The sequence below is a fragment of the Canis aureus genome, chromosome 25, assembly GCF_053574225.1.
Source record: "Canis aureus isolate CA01 chromosome 25, VMU_Caureus_v.1.0, whole genome shotgun sequence".
Taxonomy (NCBI): Eukaryota; Metazoa; Chordata; class Mammalia; order Carnivora; family Canidae; genus Canis; species Canis aureus.
In genome coordinates, this window is record NC_135635.1 from 29,457,211 (window position 1) to 29,477,222 (window position 20,012).

Below are 20,012 nucleotides of genomic sequence, written 5' to 3' on the forward strand. Positions count from 1 at the left end.
ACATATGGACTTTTAAAGCTAGAATAATCTCTCACTCACTGGGAAATCTTTTTTTTAACTTCTACATAGCTAGTAAAAAAGTCAAATGAATGAACTTTTAGAAAAAAAAAAAGAAGAAAAATACTTTAAGGGACAATTCAATAAGTGGAGTTGAATTCCTTCTTTTTACGTAAGCAGCTGTCATAGACCTTAAGTTTTAACCATATGTTTGCCTTACTCTACTGTTGAAAAGGAATAAATATTAAAAGTTTTCTGAAATGTGTTTTTCTTCTATCTGAGATAGTTTTCCTAAGATTGGAGTAAGTTTTTCATAGTGATAATGGGAAACTTAATAAAGTCACAATGTTTAGAACTCACAATGTTTAATACTGATATATAACAATGAACCACTGTAAGGACTTTGATTTTTGTGAATGAAACAGAGAGCCATTTTAGGATTTTTAAACAGAATAATGACATAGCCTGACTTATATTTTAAAAGAAATCACTTTAGCCACTGTGTGAGAAGAACTATAGGAGCTGCAAGAGAAGTAGGGAGACCATTATATAGCTACTGTGGTAATTCAGGGGAGAGGGAATGGGGGCCTAGACCACTGAAAGTGATGAGAAGTAATAGTTTGGAAATATTTTGAAGGTAGAGCCTGTAGGATTTCCTGTACATGGGGTCTGAGAGAAGGAGATTCAGAGTAAGGATATGACCTGAACAACCGAAACTGAAAAGGATCATCCAGGGTGGCTATCCATGGATGGAACAAGTTTGGAATGTAAGGTTAAGAGTATTGTTTTAGACATGTTAAATGTATATGTATGGAGTCACAGACTGGGTTTGTGATATAATTTTTGGAGATGTTGGCATATAGATGGCATTTTATGCTATGTAATGATAAGAGAGAAATAAAGAAGCAAGGTAAATACAACAGAAAAGAGGCATAGTGCTGAGACCATGATCAGCCTGGGGAAAGAAAATAGATAGAGAAGGAATGTCCAGTATAGCAGAAGGAAAGTGAAAAGAATATGGGAGCCAAGACTGAGGGTGAGATCAACAGTGCTATATGCTCCTAAATAGATCGTGTAAGATGAAGACTGAGAAATCAACACTAGATTCAACTGTGCAGGTCACTAGTGATTCCAATGGGCAATTTCAGTGAAGCAGAGGTGATGAAAGCCTAATTAGAGTATATTTTAGAGCAGAGGGGAAAAAAAAAAAAAAAGACTAAACAAAGTGAATATACACAATTCTCTGGAAGGGTTTTGCCCTAAAGCAGAGGGGGTAAATGAGGTGGCTGCTGGTAAGAGAATGGAATAGAACTTTGTTCTTTAAAATTGAAGATGCAAGAAGTATTTACAAAACATAAATATTCTGTCAAGGATTTTATATGTTTTAAGAAACAGTGTAGAAATCACAGTAAAAATATTAGCTTTGGAGTCAGAGTAGGTCTGAGCAGTAGTTCTGCCATTTACTAATTGTGGAACCCAGGGCAAGTTAATTAAGCTTTATAAACCTCAATATTCTGATCCTTAAAAAAGGATGATAATACCTGATTCATATTTTTATTGTTAAGGTGAGATAATGTATTTGGGATACACTATGATGATTGAAATATGTAGTCAAAATCTATGTCATATATTACTAAACAATAAAGTTTCTGTCCTTAAGTGTACAGTCTAGTAATGAAATGTATAATCAATTATAGTGTAATAGATATATGTTAATAAAATATATAAAAAATACAACAGGCACCTAAAAATGGTAAATAACTATTTTTTAAATGAAAGGAAATAAAATGATTCTAGGTTGAAGTCACTAACTATACTATTGGGGGAAGCAAAAAACCCACAGGAAAGATAATACATGTACAGTCCTGAAGGAAGAGAAGAATAATATATCAGTGTAGTGATTTTCAACTTTTTTGGGGAATTTGGGGGAGGCAGATTTTTTAAAAATTGACCTTAGAATTAGTATGTTTTTTCTTGAATTGTTTAAATCATAGCACATATCCATCAGCTGAAAATTAATCTGATTTTTTGAAATAGCTAGGAATAAGTTTTAATTAAGTCAGAAGAATAATTTTGTCATTGAGCTGATTAATAACATTTTTAAAAGAATCACTTGTTACATGAAATTCACTCATTTGCTGAAGAACACTTACTGAATTCTTACTTTATCTCAATCTGCTTATGCTGCTATTGACAGAATGAACAATTTTAAAAAGAAAATAAAATGACGAAAACAAAGCCAAAAGATCTTTGTATCATATGGCAAAAGCAAACAGAAATATAAGCAAACACATTCAGTAAGGGACCATAAGAGAGGAGACTGAGGTTCACATCAACCAACAAAAATGGCCAATTATTTCGATGATACAAAAAGGAGTTTACAGAGAAGGTGAAAAAGTGTCTTGCAAGATAATTAGGTGTTCTCAAGGTGGGCAGTAAAGGCACTGTGCTCTTCACAGAAGAAGACCCCTAGCAGAGGCATATTTCTCAGTTTAAATTAGGGTAACTAGATCAGATACAGAATGACTAGAGTGGAGCTAACTCAAGAGACAAAGGTGCAGAGGTAGGCAGGGACCAAACCACTGAGAGTCTTGTGTGCTTTGATAAAGGATTTGTATTTTACCTTATGAAAATTGGGGAACCACTGAAGAATTTTACAAGCAGAATTCATTCTGTGCAATAGAAGAGGATTTTGTAATTGAAGAGCAGGTCTTTGGTCAAAGGAATTAAGAATCTAACCAAAGAAGGGAAGATAAATGTCATAGTCCTAGAGGAAAGAGGAACTGCTTTTGCATAGAAGGAAAAAATTGAAGGCCACATGTCATGTGCCCATTGATTGTGGTAACACTAAGATTAGGATAAATGGTGCTATATAATGCCATCCTGAGAGTCCCAGAAATTTCAGCACATATTTCTCAGTGAAAAAGCACAATACCGGGGAGTCCAATCATCTCCCAAGAAAAGCCAGATCTGGTGAAAGGGCTGATGGACAGTGGGTTAGTTTTCTTCTATATGAGGTGGAAAGAAAATTGGCTGTCTGTGTAGTATTAGAAACCCTAGAGAAATGACTGATAGCTAGTGGAACAGTGTCATAGGAACAGCAAGGAAAAGTGGAAGTAATCACGAAGTAGCCATATATAGGGCCTGTGAGCCCCCTGAGATTCTGAGTAAAGTAAGGATTTGAGGAGGTGGGAGGGGGACAGAGGAGAGCAAGAACAAATGAATTGTGTTAAGAAGGTCCTTTTTTCATCTTTATTTAATGCCTCTATACAATGAGAAAGTAGGAGCCAGTCACCCAAAACTAGATGGTAGTTTACACATGCATAGATAATTATTATAAAAAAACTTGCCTGTATTAATAAATTTATAATTGGCTTTCATGGGAAAAGACAGTACATGAGTACATGTTATTAGGTAATTTCTTTCGTCTTTGGTATACCCGGATTCTACTTGTCCCAATCCCCAATAGAGGGTATCTCTTATATCCACAGTCTGTGAAGGATTAATAATTCTGTTTTCTCCAATCTCCTTTTTTGATCAGTTAGGTAATGTGGATTGGACATTTGTCTAGGTTTCTCAATGGACTTTTATCTGTTGACCTCTATGGTCCCGTTATCTATTAGCATGAGTGTATTTGTCCATCACTGAATCACATCAACTTTCAATATTTACAAAAAAAAAAAAACAAAAAAACAAAAAACAAAAAAAAAAACACATACCTTCTACCTAAGAAAAAAAGGGAAAAAATAATCCTTGATCTTTTTTAGATAAATGATACTGCCAAAATAAAGATTAAACTTACGTTTCATTCCAGTTGACCAAGAGAAAAAACAATTTTTTGAATGGAATATTTCTGTAGCTTCTCACTTGACACAACTTCTTTCCAGCATATGTAAGGCAACAGGAAAAAGAAAATGCTTTATAGCTAGAAAAAAAAAAAAAGATTCCATAAGCTAAAAACCATAAAGAAACCAGTTTTGTATATGGGTCAATCATTTTTATAAGTTAAAAGTCAAAAGATAAATTTATACCTACTTGTATAAAGCAAACTTCATCTTTTTAAAAGACTTTATTTATTAGAGAGAGAGAGAGAACATGAGAGTGGGGAGAGGGAGAAGCAGACTCCTCACTGAGTGGGAAGCCCAATGCAGGACTTGATCCTGGGATTTGAGGATTGTGACGTGAGCCAAAGGCAAAGGCTTAACTGACTGAGATACCCAGATGCTGTAAAGCGTGCTTTAAAAATTACTTAAAAAATTTATGTTGGGTGACATCAGCAAGATGGTATAATAGAAAGCCCCAGACTCTCTTTTCCCCATGGAAACAACCCAAGTCAACAATACACAGACTAATTCTCTTTGTGTCAAGTCAACAATACACAGATTAATTCTCTTTGTGAGAAATTCAGAAATTAAAAGCTCTTGCACTCCAGATAAGTAACATAGAAATCAGTGAGAAATTTTGTGGCACTCCTTTTCCAGAATTCCTTCCCTAGCAGAATGCAGTGTAATCAGGAGGAAACTCCCAACTCCCAGCTTTTCCCTGGGGTAGGAAGGAGAAAACTGGAAAATATGTCTAGCATTCAGACTTTTTAAGAGGCTATCCAAGGGACTAGTTTCTGTCCTGTCTAAATCTAAATGCTACATAGGAATAGGTGCCAGTTTGGGAGCCTCTGAGAGCAAAGCCAATGGTTTGAACTGGCACAACACAAATTCAGTTGCCACTGTCCCTTCACTGTGCAAAATGAACAGGAAAAAATCCCCAACTTCTGGCTTCTTTGGGGGGAGAAAAAGAGTTGGAGTATGTGTCTAGTATTCCAGCTCTTTGGATGGTGGCCTGAGGGACTGGTTTCTGTCTTACCCAACTCATAGCATAGTGAAACCTGGCATACTCTAAATGCCATGGAGCTACTGAGAAACAAAAACAGCTGGGGATGGGGCACCTGGGTGGTTCAGTGTGTTCTTTTGAAATCAAATTATCAAATTATCTGCCTTCAGCTCAGGTCATGATCCCCTGCTGGGCTCCCTGCTCAGTGGGGAGTCTCCTTCTCCTTCTGTCCCTCTTGTTCTCATGCTCACTCTCTCAAATACATAAAATCTTAAAACAAACAAACAAACAAACAAACAAAAAAGAGCTGGGAAGCTTACAGCAGCACTTGGGAACTTGTAGTACCATAGACAGACACAAGGGAGAATAAGAAATTATAAATTCCTGAAAAAAGAAGCAAAATCTCCATAATTAGGAATTTACAACACACAAATCCACAGAAGAGAAAAGGTTTGAAAGGCACCCAAATCTCTAGTTGTGCTGATTGGTGACATTCTTTCCCTGTATGAAACCAATCTATAAAGACTGTATTTTTTCAAATGCACAGACTCCAGTACAAAGTAATAAGGCATGCAAAGATAGCGGGAAATATGGCCCAACAAAAGGAATAATATAAATCTCTGGAAACTAGCCTTAAGTAAATCAAAGTATATGAATTATTTGACAGAGAATTCAAAATAATCATCATAAAGATGCTCAATAAGCTCAGGAAAGTGATGAACAAAATAAGATTATAAACAAAGCGGCAGAAAATATTAAAAAGAACCACATAAAAATTTTGGAACTGAAGAATATAATAACTGAATTGAAAAAATAATCACTAGAAAGGTTTAAGGGTAGACCTGATCAAGCAGAAGAAAGAATCAGTGAACTCAAAGATAGGTCAGTTGAAGTTATTCAATCAGAGGAACAAAAAGAAGAATGAAGAATAGTAAAGAAATCTTAGAGGAAAAAAAAAAAAAAGAAAAGAAATCTTAGAGGACTTATGGGACACCATCAACTGAACAAATATACATATTATGTGAGTCCCAGGAAGAGAAGATAGAGAAAAAGAGGCAGAAAGCTTATAAGAAGAAATGATGGATGAAAAGTTTTTAATTGTGTGGAAGGAAATGGACATCTAGATTCAAGAAGCCCCACAAACCAAATTAGGATGAGCCCAAAGAAGATCACACTAGAACACATTAAAATCAAATTATCAAAAGCCAAAGACAAAGAATTTTGAAAGCAGCTAAAAAAAAAAAAAAAAAAATGACCCACCACATAAAAGAGAGATCTTGTAAGATCATCAGCATATGGTTCAGAAGAACCCTTGAAGGCCAGAAGGAGGTAGGGTGATATATATTTAAAATTCTGAAAGAAAATATTGCTAATAGAGAATATTATATCTGGGAAGCCTGGGTGGCACAGCGGTTTAGTGCCGCCTTCAGCCCAGGGCCTGATCCTGGAGACCTGGGATTGAGTCCCACATCAGGCTCCCTGCATGGAGCCTGCTTCTCCCTCTGCCTGAGTTTCTGCTTCTCTCTCTCTCTTTCTCTCTGTGTCTCTCATGAATAAATAAATAAAGTCTTAAATAAAAAATGAAAATAAATAAATAAAAAGAATATTATATCTGGCAAAAGTGTCCTTCAAAAATAAAGGAGAAAGAAATACTTTCCCAGATAAATAAAACCTGAGGAATTTCATCACATTGACTCCTGATTTACAAGAAAGGCTAAAAGCAGTCCTTTAAAGTTGAAATGAAAAGATATTAGCTAGATAGCAACATAAAAGCATACAAAAGGACAAAGGTCACTGGTAAGGATAAATAAATATGTAGATGAATACAGAATACAGTAAAACACTTTAGTAGTGGTGCATGAACAACTAAACTCTGGTATAGAATGTAAAGTACAAAATGTTAAAAAAAACTATAATCATAAAAATATGTAAAAACAGGGGGGGAGGGGCAAGATGGCGGAAGAGTAGGGTCCCCAAATCACCTGTCCCCAAAAAATTACCTAACCTTCAAATCATCCTGAAAATCTACGAATTCGGCCTGAGATTTAAAGAGAGAGCAGCTGGAATGCTATAGTGAGAAGAGTTCGCGCTTCTATGAAGGTAGGAAGACGGGGAAAAAGAAATAAATAAACAAAAGGCATCTAAGGGGGGGGGCCCTGCGAGGAGCCAGGCTAAGGACGGGGCGAGTGTCCCCAGCACAGGAGAGCCCCGTCCGGGAGAAGAGGGAGCTGCACCAATCTTCCCGGGCGGAAAGGGGCTCGCAGGGAGTTAGAGCAGGACCCCAGGAGGGCGGGGATGCCCTCAGGCTCCCTGGGACACTAACAGACACCTGCACCCCGGGGAAAGTGCGCCGCGGAGCTCCCTAAAAGGCTGGAGCGCGCGCCCGGCTGGACGCGGGAGCAGCTCGGAGGGGCTCTGGCGGCGGCTCCGTGGAGGTGGCTGCGGGCCGGGAGCCCAAATCCAACAGCGCAGGCCGGGGAGCACAGGGCACCGGGGACACAGCCCAGGATCCGGCCTCCCCCCGGGACAGGCAGAGGCCGGGAGGGCCCAGGACAGCGAGGACGCTCCTGCCCTGAGCTGAGCAGATCAGCGTCCCGAGCTGAGCAGATCAGCGGCCCGACCAGGAGCATCCAGGCCCCTGCAGAGGGAGAGCTCTGTAGTTACTGGGGGAGCTGAATCCAGGGCTCTAGAGCTGGCCGCCACCACTGTGGTTGTTCCTCCTGGGGCCTCAGTGGGTAAACAACCCCCACTGAGCCCTGCACCAGGCAGGAGGCAGAGTAGCTCCCCCAAGTGCTAACACCTGAAAATCAGCACAACAGGCCCCTCCCCCAGAAGACCAGCTAGAGGGACAACAGAAATATTCCCCGTTTTTTTTTTTTTTTTTACTTTTTGATTTCTGTTTGCTTCCCCCACCCTTTTTTCTTTCTCTTTTTCTTCTTTTTCCTTTTTTTCTTCCTTTTTTTCTTTTTCTCTTTTCTTTCCTTCTTTCTCTCCTCTCTTTTTCTCCTTTTCCCACTACAACTTGTTTTTGGCCACTCTGCACTGAGCAAAATGACTAGAAGGAAAACCTCACCTCAAAAGAAAGAATCAGAAACAGTCCTCTCTCCCACAGAGTTACAAAATTTGGATTACAATTCAATGTCAGAAAGCCAATTCAGAAGCACTATTATAAAGCTACTAGTGGCTCTAGAAAAAAGCATAAAGGACTCAAGAGACTTCATGACTGCAGAATTTAGATCCAATCAGGCAGAAATTAAAAATCACTTGAATGAGATGCAATTCAAGCTACAAGTCCTAACGACGAGGGTTAACGAGGTAGAAGAACGAGTGAGTGACATAGAAGACAAGTGGAGGGCAAAGAGGGAAACTGAGGAAAAAAGAGACAAACAATTAAAAGACCATGAGGATAGATTAAGGGAAATAAATGACAGCCTGAGGAGGAAAACCCTACGTTTAATTGGGGTTCCCGAGGGCGCCCAAAGGGACAGAGGTCCAGAATATGTATTTGAACAAATCATAGCTGAAAACTTTCCTAATCTGGGAAGGGAAACAGGCATTCAGATCCAGGAAATAGAGAGATCCCCCCCTAAAAACAATAAAAATTGTTCAACACCTCGACATTTATAGTTAAGCTTGCAAATTCCAAAGATAAAGAGAAGATCCTTAAAACAGCAAGAGACAAGAAATCCCTGACTTTTATGGGGAGGAGTATTAGGGTAACAGCAGACCTCTCCACAGAGACCTGGCAGGCCAGGAAGGGCTGGCAGGATATAGTCAGTGTCCTAAATGAGAAAAACATGCAACCAAGAATACTTTATCCAGCAAGGCTCTCATTCGGAATGGAAGGAGAGATAGAGCTTCCAAGACAGGCAGGAACTGAAAGAATATGTGACCTCCAAACCAGCTCTGCAAGAAATTTTAAGGGGGACTCTCAAAATTCCCCTTTAAGAAGAAGTCCAGTGGAACAATCCACAAAAACAAGGACTGAATAGATATCATGATGACACTAAACTCATATCTTTCATTAGTAACTCTGAACGTGAATGGGCTTAATGACCTCATCAAACGGTGCAGGGTTTCAGACTGGATAAAAAAAGCAGGACCCATCTATTTGCTGTCTACAAGAGACTCATTTTAGACAGAAGGACACCTACAGCCTGAAAATAAAAGGTTGGAGAACCATTTACCATTCAAATGGTCCTCAAAAGAAAGCAGGGGTAGCCATCCTTATATCAGATAAACTAAAATTTACCCCGAAGACTGTAGTAAAAGATGAAGAGGGACACTATATCATACTTAAAGGATCTATTCAACAAGAGGACTTAACAATCCTCAATATATATGCCCCGAATGTGGGAGCTGCCAAATATATCAATCAATTAATAACTAAAGTCAAGACATACTTAGATAATAATACACTTATACTTGGTGACTTCAATCTAGCGCTTTCTACACTCAATAGGTCTTCTAAACACTACATCTCCAAAGAAACGAGAGCTTTAAATGATACAGTGGACCAGATGGATTTCACAGATATCTACAGAACTTTACATCCAAACTCAACTGAATACACATTCTTCTCAAGTGCACATGGAACTTTCTCCAGAATAGACCACATACTAGGTCACAAATCAGCTCTGAACCGATACCAAAAGATTGGGATCGTCCCCTGCATATTCTCAGACCATAATGCCTTGAAATTAGAACTAAATCACAACAAGAAGTTTGGAAGGACTTCAAACACGTGGAGGTTAAGGACCATCCTGCTAAAAGATGAAAGGGTCAACCAGGAAATTAAGGAAGAATTAAAAAGATTCATGGAAACTAATGAGAATGAAGATACAACCGTTCAAAATCTTTGGGATGCAGCAAAAGCAGTCCTAAGGGGGAAATACATCGCAATACAAGCATCCATTCAAAAACTGGAAAGAACTCAAATACAAAAGCTAACCTTACACCTAAAGGAGCTAGAGAAAAAACAGCAAATAGATCCTACACCCAGCAGAAGAATAGAGTTAATAAAGATTCGAGCAGAACCCAATGAAATCGAGACCAGAAGAACTGTGGAACAGACCAACAAAACCAGGAGTTGGTTCTTTGAAAGAATTAATAAGATAGATAAACCATTAGCCAGCCTTATTAAAAAGAAGAGAGAGAAGACTCAAATTAATAAAATCATGAATGAGAAAGGAGAGATCACTACCAACATCAAGGAAATACAAACGATTTTAAAAACATATTATGAACAGCTATACGCCAATAAATTAGGCAATCTAGAAGAAATGGACGCATTCCTGGAAAGCCACAAACTACCAAAACTGGAACAGGAAGAAATAGAAAACCTGAACAGGCCAATAACCAGGGAGGAAATTGAAGCAATCATCAAAAACCTCCCAAGACACAAAAGTCCAGGGCCAGATGGCTTCCCTGGGGAATTCTATCAAACGTTTAGAAGAAACCATACCTATTCTACTAAAGCTGTTCCAAAAGATAGAAAGAGATGGAGTACTTCCAAACTCGTTCTATGAGGCCAGCATCACCTTAATTCCAAAACCAGACAAAGACCCCACCAAAAAGGAGAATTACAGACCAATATCCCTGATGAACATGGATGCAAAAATTCTCAACAAGATACTAGTCAATAGGATCCAACAGTACATTGAGAAAATTATTCACCATGACCAAGTAGGATTTATCCATGGGATGCAAGGCTGGTTCAACACTCATAAAACAATCAATGTGATTCATCATATCAGCAAGAGAAAAAACAAGAACCATATGATCCTCTCATTAGATGCAGAGAAAGCATTTGACAAAATACAGCATCTATTCCTGATCAAAACTCTTCAGAGTGTAGGGATAGAGGGAACATTCCTCAACATCTTAAAAGCCATCTACAAAAAGCCCACAGCAAGTATCATTCTCAATGGGGAAGCACTGGGAGCCTTTCCCCTAAGATCAGGAACAAGACAGGGATGTCCACTCTCACCACTGCTATTCAACATAGTACTGGAAGTCCTAGCCTCAGCAATCAGGCAACAAAAAGACATTAAAGGCATTCAAATTGGCAAAGAAGAAGTCAAACTCTCCCTCTTCACCGATGACATGATACTCTACATAGAAAACCCAAAAGCCTCCACCCCAAGATTGCTAGAACTCATATAGCAATTTGGCAGCGTGGCAGGATACAAAATCAATGCCCAGAAGTCAGTGGCATTTCTATACACTAACAATGAGACTGAAGAAAGTGAAATGAAGGAGTCAATCCCATTTACATGATCCTGAGATCATGGCTTGATGCAAAGTCACACTCTAAACCGACTGAGACACCAGACACCCCTCATCTCATGGATTTAAAGAAATATGTTTATATGTATATAGGTAGATAGTGTTTTTTACATACAAAGGTAAATTTTTGTTTTTGTTTTTTTTATTTGAAAGACAGAGTGAGCAAGCGAGAGAGAGTAGGAGAGGGGTGAAGGGCAAAGGGAGAAGCAGACTCCCTGCTGAGCCAGGAGCCCGATATGGGGCCTGATCCAGGACTCCAGGATCATGACCTGAGCTGAAGGCAAATGCTTAACCAACTGAGCCACCTAGGCACCCCAAAGGTAAATTTTTCTTTCTAATTAACTTTATAACTGTTTGTACAGGTCAGTTACTTGCAAAAACACATACAGTAATTTTTTTCATTTTACTGAAATGGTTTCAGCTTTTCTTTGAGATGCTAAATGCAGTGGGTACAATAAACCCATTTATAAGTTGCTATTCTCTATTAACTTTAATTGATTTAATCCACATTCTCTTATAGATTAAATCCATAAGGAGTTTAAAATAATGATTATAATATTAATCTAATTATGTTATTCAAAAAAAATACTGCATAATAGAGCCAACCTAAAATCTAGCGATGCTCTACACATAATTGTGGTTAATTTCCATTGTAACTGAAATAACTCTTGGCTAATTCCCACTTTATCAAGGTACTAATTTCACAAAATATCTACCACTCACAACTTGATGGGTATCAAGAGTGATTTTTTTTCTATTAAGTACTTCTCCCTGTGTGTGTGCTTTCTCTCTCTCTGTTCTATTAATTAGCATTGGTCGTTTAAATTCAAATGTAAAAAAAAATATAGGGCAATCACTAAATAGGATGAGCATTTATTGTTTCCATAATGATATACTGGCAATAAGCAGCTATTTTTAATATGGAGAATGGGAAGACTTGAAGACTTGAGAGAAAAGGAATGTGCATTTGGGAATGAACCAGTTTTTAAAAATGGTTTTAAGATAAATCTACAGTGGTTAAATGTCAAAATTTCATGAAATATTTGCTCCTGCAAATAAGAACAAGACAAATTATATTCTAATTAGAAACCATGTGAAAATTAGCATTTTTATGAAAACTTAACCACCACTGACCTGTGCACCCAAGTCTCTGGAATGTTGTGAACTGCATACACTGTGAAGCTAAGGTGGGAATGGAGCCCAGGATTTACATAGGAAATGTCATTGGGCACATTTAGAGGCTGGAAATCTGCATAAAAGCTGCAGCAATAGACACTGATAAGCTGGTAGATGGACCTGGATAGTGCAGTTGTCACTCTCTCTATCAAGCCTAAGGGGGAAAAAAGATAGAAATCAGGTCATCTTTGAAGGGCCATACTTATTATAAGCCATCGATTACAGCTTTGAAATTTCTTACTATAAATTTTAAATAAAATTTAAAAAAATAAAAAAAGATTTATTTATTCATGAGAGACACACAGAGAGAGAGAGAGAGAGACAGAGAGGCAGAAACACAGGGAGAGGGAGAAGCAGTCTCCATGCAGGGAGCCCAATGGAGGCCTCGATCCCAGGACTCCAGGATCACGCCCTGGGCTGAAGGCGGCACCAAACCGCTGAGCCACCCAGGCTGCCCTAAATTTTTTTTTAAAATTGTTTTTTTTTAAATTTTTATTTATTTATGATAGTCACACAGAGAGAGAGAGAGAGGCAGAGACACAGGCAGAGGGAGAAGCAGGCTCCATGCACCGGGAGCCCGACATGGGATTCGATCCCGGGTCTCCAGGATCGCGCCCTGGGCCAAAGGCAGGCGCCAAACCGCTGTACCACCCAGGGATCCCTGCCCTAAATTTTTAATAAAATTTAATTAAAATGACCATCCACTAACTAGAGCCAATTAGCCATCTGTGCCTCTGTATGTAGCCCGAAGCAGCTGATAGTGGTGTAGCTAATCAATAAGCTTTCATATCTTCTGTTGCAGAAATCTTGGCACATGGCCTTTAATCAAAAATCAGACTTTTGGATTATTAATTTGGTATTCTGTCATTTGCAATATTTTTTGTCTAGTTTATGATTGTTTAGGATTAATTTCCCAAGAAGGAACAAGTTTTCTACACGGCTTGTAAGTACATCAAACAAACCCCACTTAAAATTAATCATAATAAATTTGACTATGCTACGGTGTTTACCATTAACTTAACACTAATCATATACATTATGCTGCTGTAAAAAGAGAATAGTAATAGTACCTGGCTGGGATCTGAAATAAGCTTGAAATGAAAGATTTATGATGCTTACTAAAACTCTTCAAAATCAAAGCCTTGCTGAAGTTTTACTATTAGCTATTTAAATGGCGTTTATTGATTATTCCTAAAAGTGACTTGTCACGGAGGAAGAAAAAATGAAAAAAAAAAATAAGACTAAGTACCGGGGCTAATAGCTCTCAAGTGTGTACTAAATGAAGGCATGCCAACTTCTCGTAGACCATATGAAGAAACTTAATCACTAAATTTAAGGTAAACTTTTCCGGCTTTCTTCCAATAAACTCTTTTTCCTGGAAAAACTCCTATCCAAAGATGAAGGAAGTAGAAGAGACTGATGAAATGGGCCAGGTAGCACAAGATAGTGGACTTTGAATCAAAATCAGGAAAGGAAAAAAAAAAAAAAAATCAGGAAAGATGGTGCTATAACAATGGAGAAGCTTAGGAGGAGGATAAATGTTATCCTAGGAGTGGAGTTCAGGGTCAGACCTTTTAACGGGCCAGTGAATAATTCTCACTACTGACATTTTTTGTTGTTGATCTCCCCCAGAAGCGGGAGATCTAGTCAGGAGGCCCGAACCCCGTGTCTCAGAGGTCTTGAGCGCTACTTGGCCAGTGGGCGCGACCACCAAGTGGGCACTGCGGGGGAGGGGTGGAGCCAGGCCGTGGAGGAACTGTGGTGCCAGACACACAAGGTGGCAAAAGATGGCACAGCAGAAGATCTCAGAACTGTTGTGCTACCAGGCATCTGCTGGGTGGACGCGGATTGGGAGAACACCTCTCTCGGGCTCTGCTTCTGTAATATCCTCACTCTCCGGCTTCCAGTGAGATTTGGCAAGCCTGGCTCCTTAGGCTGGATGGCGGAGCCTTCCCTCAGCAAACCTGTGCTGACTGCGCACGTGTCTGCCGATGACGTCAGCGGTTCCTACCGCGCGGGTCACGGGGGAGGAACGTTCGAGTTTAGTAAGCTTCAACCCCAAGCTTAGCCCGTTTGCCGCCTACAGGAGCCGGTGTGCAATCCTTTTTGGAGAAGGCGTCCACGCGGTACTGGGCGCGCTGGATGAGGAAGACGTGCTGCAGGGCCCTGCCTCTGTACTGGTCCAGCCTGGGCCCCGGTTCTCCAGACTCCAGACTCCGCTTGCACCCGAGGACCCGGAAGGACAGTGTTCTCTTCCGTCGGAGATGGCGTCCCAGTCACCCCTGCGGCACGCAGCCCCGCCCTCAGCACGCTTCTGCGCCTGCGCAGAGCTACCCAACGCCTCAGAGAAGAGCCCTATGGCCGAATCCCCAGGCAGCTGAGGAGGCTCAGGAAGCTCAAGTAAGCACATGGTTAGAAATTACGTGCTTAAAACCGGTCGTGATTTGGTTTGATTTGATGTGTGCCCAGTCAAATCACGCACTGCCGTTGTTTGCGCAAACACACGCACTCCCTCCTCAGGTTATTTCTGAAACTTAAATTCCTTGTAGTTTCTAGTTGTTTTGCAAGGAAGATAATACAGAAGACCTAGCTTTTCTCGCCAACAGTCTGCAGCGTTCCAATACCAGACAACTTGGCTAACTCAAAAAACAGACCAATTTCAGCATGGAGCCTCTTCCCACAGCCTGCCTCTCAAGTAGGTCTGTCCATAATGAGGCATTTGTTGTTGTTGTTCAACACATGCTATTAATCACTCATTTATAAATTTGTACAAAATTTATAAAATGGCCAAATTTTACTTAAAATGGCGTCCTTTGTTGAAACAGTCTGAGGGGACAAGCAGCAATGAAAGAGCTCTAATTAAAATTCTCTGAGAAATCAGCAAGTGGCAATTAATAAAACAGAAGACTAAAGCAGCATAGAAATAGTTTTTAAAGAGGACTCATGACACTCTGGAGGCCAACCAACAGGGATTGTACTGAGCAACAGGAGGCAGGGAATTACAAGTTTATAGAAACATGTTTCCCAGTCACCACATTGTGATGTTGGCCCTCCGAAGCAGGAAGTACAAACTTCTTGTTAATAATTCCCAATCTGGTGCAAATGAATACACATCTAAAATAAATCCTAAAGTTGGGTTAGAGATCTTGTTAATTTAAGCCCCAGCACGTATTTTGGGAAATCATAATCATTTGGATAATGACTCAAACTCTACTCTTGACTTTTTGTGCAGAGATACAGTTCTTGGTCATGATTTGCTTCTCTGAGGTAGTATAGAGATGCGTGCTTATGCATTATAGCATTACTTCCAAAACTGGATGAAGAGTCCATTTCAAATGTTAGAAATGTATTAGGGACTCAAGATGGGCTTGGTGGTGAAATACGGAGTAATGCTGTTTATCACACCTGATTTTACTCTGAGGAACCAGTTTACAGTATCATAAAATTGAGAAACAGTGACAAATATATATTTGGCTAAAATACATTAATTAGAACCTGTGATGATTTAGCATTGAATATAAACCTTTGGGAACATTCTTACGCAGTTTTGTGGGATCTTATATCTCATCCCCTGAGGAATATGGGATGAAGAGATTTTTATTCCAACATTCCTAAAAGAAAGGAAGAGAGGTCCAATTCCATATAGGCATACCTCCAGCTTGTTAACTCCTCATTCTGTCACTTAGACTCGGTGTTAGTGATATTGTTAGGGGATATCTATCTTGTCCCTTCCTTAATGGTGTTCTGGAGTTTAGGAATGCCTGGAACAGGGGTTTTTTTGCACTAGCAGTTTGTTTTTTCTCCATGCCTTCTGCCATCCCTTTTCCTTTGTGATGTGAGGTAGAGAATTTCTTCAAATGTTACTGTCTTCGTTTGAGTGGTGGGAATTAGGGTTGAGAGGATAACCCTCTGCATATAGCTCTGTCCTAAAAAGATTAAGGCTTGGAGGGCAGATTGGGGTTATCATTTGCGGTTCACTGTGACCTGTAAACCTAGAGTGTTAGTTGAACATAGGTGAATCCGTTTCCTTGAAGATGCTCACTGTTCATATGCCAAATACCATTTGCTTTTGCAAACAGAACAGCTCTGACCACACCTTGCACATTAAATACTATCATGTCTTCTATGCATATTAGGGAAATTTAGGATCAAAGAATTAAATTTCTAAGATCACAGAGTCAAAAAGTGGCAAAGTTGAAATTAACCAGATTTCAAAAGCCAGGTCTTTTGTTCTGCATCACACTATTACTCCTCCACTATTTTTCTGTAGAGGCAAAGTCCTCCTGTGGCTTGCAATTTTATAGTCTGAGTCTCTGTGAACCGTAATTATTCCAGAACCTAATCCTCCTACATATTATGTTAGATTGGACTTTCAAATAGAGTTTGAATTTAAATCTGAAATTAGTGACTTTAAAGAAAGACAGCTGCTACTTTTCTGACTCTTCTTTTACATCAAAATATAATTAGCTAAATAAAATTTTATAGTTTCTTGGAATGGTTATAAGAATATTTTCTGTATTCCTTTCATTTTTACAGATCTCTTGACTTTTCCCATTTCTTAAAAATGTCAGGCTAAAAGTTCAGAGTGTGAAGTTTTATTCACTTGCAGAATAATCGTTTCCATCAGTAAAAAGTTTTAGCAGTGCATTTTCACTTCAAAAAATATTTCTGTATATGTGTTACCTTAGTATTTGGATGAAAAATTGAAAAGAAATTAAATTATTTGGATTCTGTAACTTGTTTTTTTTTTTTTTTTAATTTGGGTACGTGTATGTTTTACCTTTTGCTGAAGTCTCTGAATTTTGATGAAAATTCTAAAAAAGAAAAACAAGTACAAAGATACAGTTGTTATTTAGAAAACAAACTCAAAAAACAATCAAACTGATAATATCCAGATCTAAACATTGAAATTTCTCTGACACGGTAAAAAGACAAAATGTTTATTGAGGTCATACATCAATTGCTTAATAAACAGGGGGAAGCTAAATTGTAAGATGAAAGAAAAACCTTTTGAATGTTTTAAAAAACAATCTAGTTTTTTTGACGGAAAAAAATTTAGAGTAAGTTCAGCCTGTTTAGTATATTGGAATAGCTTTATATTTATTGGCTAAACTCAATTCCCTTTCCATAGCAGTGAATGATTTTTTGAAATAAGTGCATTTTAATTATTTGTTTAATATGCTAATTCTTATTATTAGCAATCATTCAGTTGTAACCTTTGGACTACAGTGAAAAGAGGGCTGGATGGAAGTAGGCAGAATTATGCAAACTCATAATATAGTTTAATTATTTTTAGGAGATTTTTAAGAACTGATAGTAGAACACTTGCAACCATATCCTAAATTTAAAAAAATGTACTGTCTGAAATTTTATTTTCTGTTGTCATTTCAGTTCACATCCATTAGTATGGTTTTATTTATTTATTTGCTCATTTGTTTATTTGCATTTATTTTTGTAGGAGGTATAGAATTACTTAAGTGGTTTAGAAAGTGCTAGTGATAAATTCATTATCATGAAAATAATATAAGTGATTCACAGATTCACTAAAAATAAAATTTCAGTCCAAAAGCAAACACATTTTCTAATATAATCCATTTTTTAAAAAAGATTTTATTTATTTATTAGAGAGAGCGAGCTAGTGAGAGAAAGAACAAGAACGGGGCAGGGAGGGTAAGAAAGAGAGGGAGAACCCAACTGTCCGCTGAGCTAAGCTGGGAGCCCCATGGTGGGGCTCAATCCCAGGACCCTGAGACCATCACCTGAGCTGAAGGCAGATACTTAAACTTGGTGCCCCAATATGATCCACTTTAATTGACATTAAATTTTTTAAAATTTTTGCTTGGACAAGTTTGCTTTTAATTAATGAAACCCCAGATTCTCAAACCAGCTAAGGAATAATTGTTTTCTTATAACAAAGAACTTTCTACAATATTCCTTTAGAGAGAAAACACTTCTACCATGTTTAAAATGTAATTAAATTTATATACAGCTTTTCACTTAAAAGCATTGTTCACATAAACCTTTTCAGAAGCGTTTCTCTTAGGTATAATATTTCATCTGAGCATAGTTTCAATTACTAGGCTTAACAACTACATGTAAGATCTTTACCCCTTCCATGTGGCTGAGACTATTAAAGATGTTAGCCTGACTTAACTACAATTCAGTTTATTCAGAAATATAAATTTGTATTTTAAAATCACCATGACATCCACCTACAGCACAATGTTTAAGACCATATTTTTCACTTTATGTTTCATTTATTGTGGGAACATGTAATGGAAATATATTATGTGAGATTCTGGAACATAATATTGAAGGATGGAAAATTGTTTCCAATACTGAATGAGAGCATGAACAAGAGTATAACTACATTTGTGATATGATTCATGTAGGTTACATGGGGAGGAGTCTCAAAAACTACCACCAGCACCATCACCATCCCCACTACCTCCAGTAATGATAATGACTCATGCAAGAAACTATCATCTGGACCTTTACTAATGTTATTTATAATGCTCATAGGAACCCTGCAATTTCTGTTATTTATTTATTTATTTAATTTTTTATGCGTGCATGCATACATGCAATGAAGAAAGCTGAAACTCAGAGATGTGAATTAATTTTCCCAAAGATATTCAGCTAAAGACTGGTAGATATTGAGTTCAAATCGTATATTTATGTCCCTAAGCTCTTTGTATTTGATTATCAGCTCTAAGTGCTTATAATGTTTCCCAAATGTGATTATTTAAGAGAAACTAGTTGCTTGTGGAAAATTAACTCTCACTACCCTGTTATCCTGACATAACTTCACCTATTGGAACGCTCTTAGCATCATATAATTCTTAAGTTCTTGAGTTCATCAAAATACTTATTTTTATAACATAACAGCCATTTCCCACTCTGACATAGAATAAAAAATATGACCAGATTAAGTGAAAATTTATTTTCAATTTTTTTTCCTTGTTATCATTTGAGAAGACTATGGATATTAATATGTACATAAAAAAACAGCCTTGGAGACTACATAGTTATTTCATTTTCCACTATAGGTTGGAAGGTATAAGAGTAGATATTTTCCCAGTAAGAAAAATGTAAGGAAATAAAGTTATTAACTTCAGACATCAAATTTTGGTATTTATTGATTATATTATTTAAATTTTGATTTCTTCTTTGCTCTGGGATTTTAGCTTTGAATGAATGTTATCTAGGAAATATTTTGGTGGGATGATTCCACTGCAAATGAGTCATCACTGTCAGTATGTAATACCAACAAGGTATTTTAATTTCTATATTCATTATTACTCTCTAATTACAAAAACAAGTTCTAATTAAGATAATAGAAAATCCAACATTAAGAAATTACTGATTTTTTTCACCTATTTGAAACAATGATGATGATTTATATATACTAATATAATTGTCCACTTTCTAAATCAATCTCTTTGAAATTTCAAGGCTGGCATATTCAGGGTAGTATAATCTGTGCTGTTCCTCTTTGGGCAGATAAAGAATACATGTAATCACTCTCTGTTATGAAAGTTCACATATATTGAGGAAGAGGCTTGGGTTCAAATCTCTTTTTTGCCACTTATTAATCCTTTTTACACAAGCATTCTAGACATCAGATTTTATTTATTTATTTTTAAAGATTTTATTTATCTATTCATTAGAGAGAGAGAGAGAGGCAGAGACACAGGCAGCAGGAGAAGTAGGCTTCCTGCAAG

At 37.9% G+C, this 20,012-nt stretch overlaps 2 protein-coding genes across 31 annotated transcripts in view; one reads left to right on the top strand and one right to left on the bottom strand.

The window, feature by feature from the left end:
- The window catches only part of PIK3C2G (phosphatidylinositol-4-phosphate 3-kinase catalytic subunit type 2 gamma), a 364,988-nt gene that overhangs the window by 258,826 nt on the left and 86,150 nt on the right, over positions 1 to 20,012 (bottom strand). For all 8 annotated transcript variants that reach the window (XR_013364236.1, XR_013364235.1, XM_077870889.1 and 5 more), the window contains 3 exons: positions 17,069 to 17,102; positions 12,247 to 12,442; positions 3,800 to 3,922 (listed from right to left, as the gene is read on the bottom strand). Coding sequence is in view for 6 of the 8 variants with exons in the window: in XM_077870889.1 (XP_077727015.1) it covers positions 3,800 to 3,922; positions 12,247 to 12,442; positions 17,069 to 17,102 (353 nt within the window). In the remaining 2 variants the exon portion in view is untranslated. The remainder of the gene's footprint in view (positions 1 to 3,799; positions 3,923 to 12,246; positions 12,443 to 17,068; positions 17,103 to 20,012) is intronic.
- The window catches only part of LOC144297151 (uncharacterized), a 161,637-nt gene continuing 155,930 nt past the window's right edge, over positions 14,306 to 20,012 (top strand). For 7 of the 23 annotated variants that reach the window (XM_077870907.1, XM_077870906.1, XM_077870905.1 and 4 more), the window contains exon 1: positions 14,306 to 14,688. In XM_077870907.1, the coding sequence (XP_077727033.1) occupies positions 14,431 to 14,688 (258 nt within the window). In that variant the 5' untranslated portion in view covers positions 14,306 to 14,430. Of the gene's footprint in view, positions 14,689 to 14,894; positions 14,984 to 20,012 lie in introns of all 23 variants that reach the window. The other 16 variants (XM_077870904.1, XM_077870902.1, XM_077870901.1 and 13 more) reach the window with 11 other exon arrangements.